The sequence below is a fragment of the Sinocyclocheilus anshuiensis genome, unplaced genomic scaffold (assembly GCF_001515605.1).
Source record: "Sinocyclocheilus anshuiensis isolate Anshui unplaced genomic scaffold, SAMN03320099.WGS_v1.1 scaffold515, whole genome shotgun sequence".
Taxonomy (NCBI): Eukaryota; Metazoa; Chordata; class Actinopteri; order Cypriniformes; family Cyprinidae; genus Sinocyclocheilus; species Sinocyclocheilus anshuiensis.
The window spans coordinates 867,664-872,357 of NW_015548243.1; the positions used below are offsets into that span (position 1 = coordinate 867,664).

Genomic DNA, 4,694 nt, shown 5'->3' on the forward strand with positions numbered 1-4,694 from the left:
AGGTCGCTCTCCCATTATACTGACTCTCACACCACACAGACTGTTACACATCACCCTGGACTGCATTTCCCATTATCCATTGCACTAATTGCACACAGCTGTAACCAATCACACGCTCACCTGAAAGCTAATTACACACACTATATAACACCCACTCAGCTCTTGCTGAAGTCGCCGAGTATTGTTTAGCATTTATCACTCTTCTAGCGGTAGCTATTTTACAGAGCCAGTTCCCGGTCTAGTTCAGTCTAGTCTTGCCTGTTTTCCTGTGTGAAGATCTTTGCCTGTGTTATTTCGGATTGCCCTATCGTCTTGCCGTTTGGACTCTGTTCGCCCCTGCCTGGACTATTGTTTGTGTTTACGGATTACCCCTTTTGTCAAGCCCTCTGGATTCTGTTCACCGATCGAAGACCCATGCAAGCAAACAGGCAAGGCAAGGCTAGACTACACTGAACTATGAACTAGACCAGGAACTGGCTCCGTAAAGTAGCTACCGCTACAAGAGTGATAAATGCTAAACAATACTCGGAAACTTAAGCAGGATCTGAGTGGGTGTTATATAGTGTGTGTGTGTGTGTGTGTGTAACAGCTTTCAGGTGAGCGTGTGATTGGTTACAGCTGTGCAATCAGTGCAATGGATGATGGGAAATGCAGTCCAGGGTGATGTGTAACAGTCTGTGTGGTGTGAGAGTCAGTATAATGGGAGAGCGACCTGGTGGCAATCGGACGGAAGGCCACGGACCGTGTGTGTGTGTGTGTGTGATCAAATTATATATTTTTTTTTGTTGTTGTTTTTTCAGCCACTTCCCAAGGAAACATTTCTCATTTTTATTTAGTTTAAGTATTTAAAATATCTAAAACTGAAATCAAATCGAATAGAAAAAAAAACATGATTGATGGTTAATATAAATATCTAATTCTCATTCTTGTTTTTCGTTTGTTTCAGATACTTAATCAAATCTAATTTTAAATTAAATTCTGGTATTTCTGTTTGCTGCCTCTTGTATTTGCATTATATTTGCAGTTCTGTTGTTACTTTAACTGATATGAAATATTTAAACTTATGGGAATATACGGTTTCTAATAAAAATTAAGTTAAAAAAACTATATAGTAGGGGTGTAACGGTACACAAATATGACGGTTCTGTACGTACCTCGGTTTTAACGTCACGGTTCGGTATGATTTCGGTACAGCAGGGGGAAAAACTTTTTTTTTAAAAATGGTTTACTGAACAAGTTGCTCTTTCTTTAAATACATTCAGTTATAGTTTAAATGTTCTTAGTGATAAAAATCTACCTCAGCTTAAGCTTAAAACTATAGGGAGCCCTTTTACATTATAAGGTTACAATTAGGCCTAACAACTTAACCCAAACTTAAATTTAATTACTATTTATTTTTAAATAGATGATCAACACTCAACTTTAAAAAATAAAAAAATAAAAAATTGTATGCAAACTGCACATAATGCAGTTCTTAAATTAATTTATAAATAATAAAATTTCTAAGCTTTTTTTAAAAATATATTCAATTACACAATGGCTGTCATAGCATGTTTCATAACAGATTAATTTAAACATACTGTACATTAAATAATTAAGACTAACAGGTTTAGTAAAATATAATGAGTATATGGTGTAATATTTTGCAAAATGCTCCTCTCTAGATTTCTCTAGTGAACTAACGAGCTGTGGACACTGATGACTTGCTGAGGTAAATTAAATGCTACGTGACATTTTATTTCCACGCTGTATTGTTGATGTCTTTCCGCGGTTGAAACACTGATTGAGCAATTACATGAGGCATGAGATGTTCAGTCATGTTTATTCGCGTTAAAACTAGTAGTACAGAGGAAGGAATGATCGCGTTCACTCCCGCTCCGCTCTGCATGCGTACCGAACCGAAAGACCCGTACCGAAACGGTTCGGTACAAATGCGTGTACCGTTACACCCCTACTATATAGATATATTCACATTAAAAACTACATTAATAAAAACAAAAAAAATATATATTTTTGTTCCAAGTTTCTAAAACTAACTAAAATCAGAAATGAAATCATAAAAATAATCTTTAAAATATTAATAACAGTATATTAATGATACTAAAATAATAAAGCATGAAATGACCTTTGACGTCCTGACCTTGTTGTTGAGTGTGACCGGTCCTCCTTGATTAAACAGCAGCAGTTCTTTAATGACGGCTACGCTGCCTTTAGCCGCAGCCATGTGTGTGCAGGTCGCTCCCTCCATGTTAGCTAGCATGGCTAATTCAGGCTGCTGCCTCAGAAACAGCTTCACCACCTCCGAGTGATCGTTCTCCGCCGCCAGATGAAGAGGAGTCTGACCGCGCTGAAACAAACACTCTAGATGAGCCACGATGGCAGGATCACTGTTATTATTGTCAGGATTCTGTCAGTTATAAAGAGAAGTGGGCAGTGGAAAAACAGGACTGGGGGAATTCGAGAAGCAATATTCTCTTAAAATAGTAAAGCATACTTTGAGAATATATATTAGATATCTTATACTTCCTTTAGACAGCAGAGGCAGCACAAAAGCAGCATCTGGAATAGCAATATACACCATGAAAAGCTGCATTTACATTACTATAATAGGAAAAAATACTCTATTTAAATGTGAAATTATGAATATACAATCATGAATTGATTAAAATATGAATAATTATGAATTAATGTATAAATATTTATATAATAATGTGTCTATGCAGAATTTTAAGAAGTTGTAGAATAAACTTGGCTTTGTCACTTATTAGATGACTTGTTTCAAGTTCAATATTTTAATTCCAAGTACAATAACACAAAACGGCAGGATTATTATTATTATTATTATTATTATTATCAGGGGTCTGTCAGCTATAAAGATGACATCTCCAACTTATACAGAAAGAAAATATAGAGAATAATTTATCGTATTTTACCTCAAACGTTTCATAAACAGGTTTTATTATAGGAAGTTTTATTAAAATATTTTAAGGTTTATTTTGGTATCACTTCACATTAAGGTCTCATTCGTTCACATTAGTTAATGCATTAGCTAACAAGAACTACCAACTACCAATATATATATATTTTTTCCAACATTTATTAATCTTAATCTTAATGTTACTTAATAAAAAAAACTGTTAATTGATTTTCACGTTAGTTCACAGTGAATTAACGATTATTAACAAATACAACTTGTCATTTTAAAAGGTATTAGTAAATGCTGAAATTCACATTAGCTAGATTAATAAATGCTGCAGGTATTGTTCATTAGTTCATGTTAACTAATGGCAACAAATAATGTTATAGGTTTAATGTTATTTATTGTGTTACGTTTTATCATGTATATACAATATAATATAAATTAAATTATATCTGTATAAATATATTTGTACAAAAGTTGTATATTATTATATCTTTTTATATTTTACTGTATTATACTGAATTTGGATCAGTTATAGAGATTACTCAGAATAAACTTGGCTGTGTAAAAAGCATTTATTTAGATAAATGTAAAAATCACTTAGGAGTTATTTCAATTATATATCAGTTGTATTAAGTTTACTATTCATATTTAAATTTAATTTTGTTTAAATAAAGGAAATACATAATTGATAGATGGCAAACAAATTCACAAAGTGGTTTCACTTTGTCAATTTTTGAAGTTGCATCATGGTGGATTTGAGATGTAATCTGAATTCACAAATGAAGAATAACACAATATATTATTTATTGCAAGTGTCTGTGTTTCTGTCTCATTACACTCACAATATCTGTAGCAGTGATGTCAGCTTTCAGGTTTAACAGGCTGCTGCAAACGTCCAGCTGTCCGCTGATGGCTGCCAGATGCAGAGGCGTCTGCTTTCTCTGTGAAAACGAGCCGCTCAGTTTCATTTCTCTAGGTTATCATATCTGCACAGAGCTTTCAGTTCTTACCAGAGAGAGAGCATCAACACTGGCCTGATGGGTCTCCACCAGTAGCCTGACGAGCTGCGCCGAGCCGCTCTGAGTGCTGAGGTGCAGAGGCGTCAGGCCCAGTTTGGTCTTGGCGTTCACAAAGGCCTTATGGGCCAGCAGGATGTCCACGATGTCTTGATGACCTTGTTCTGCAGCCAGATGAATGGCAGCCTTCCCCTCCTGATGAAATTTCATATAAATCCACAATTCTTTATTTCTGAAGCGCTTCTTCGGGATACAGATTCAGAGATTCAGATCCATAAAAAAAACCCTACAACTGAAAGTCTCAAACATTATTATGTCACAAAATGTTTTTTTTTTAATTAAAATAAATTCTCCAACATTGAAAAGAATCGTGCGTGTTGTTTAGTATTATGTAAACGAGAAAACAATGATTTTGGTAAAAAGTGATTTTTTTTTGTTGTTGTTGTAAATAAAACAAAGATTATTCGAGTAGGTTTTAGAAAAAAATAGTTTTTTTTTTTTTTTTTTACTATCCTTCGAAATTTCACGTTTAATACAATGTGTTACTTCTTTGTAATTGTGAAATTTACTAGCTATTTCTAAGTGAGTTTCTATAATTTGTCTAGCAAATACATACTGTTATTTCTAAAACAAGTTTCTTGGAGTAGCATGCACATACAATACTATGGTAAATGAATACGGCAATTACTGTAAAATAACTGTACTAAAATACTACAATAATTAAATATTTTGTATTAAACACACATATACATATA

At 33.7% G+C, this 4,694-nt stretch overlaps 1 protein-coding gene across 1 annotated transcript in view; it reads right to left on the reverse strand.

The window, feature by feature from the left end:
* Positions 1 to 4,694, reverse strand: part of trpn1 (transient receptor potential cation channel, subfamily N, member 1) — a 48,034-nt gene that overhangs the window by 10,759 nt on the left and 32,581 nt on the right. Inside the window, exons 17-19 of the mRNA XM_016442540.1 lie at positions 3,934 to 4,134; positions 3,766 to 3,864; positions 2,141 to 2,347 (exon numbers count right to left, since the gene is read on the reverse strand). Coding sequence (XP_016298026.1) covers positions 2,141 to 2,347; positions 3,766 to 3,864; positions 3,934 to 4,134 — 507 coding nt within the window. The remainder of the gene's footprint in view (positions 1 to 2,140; positions 2,348 to 3,765; positions 3,865 to 3,933; positions 4,135 to 4,694) is intronic.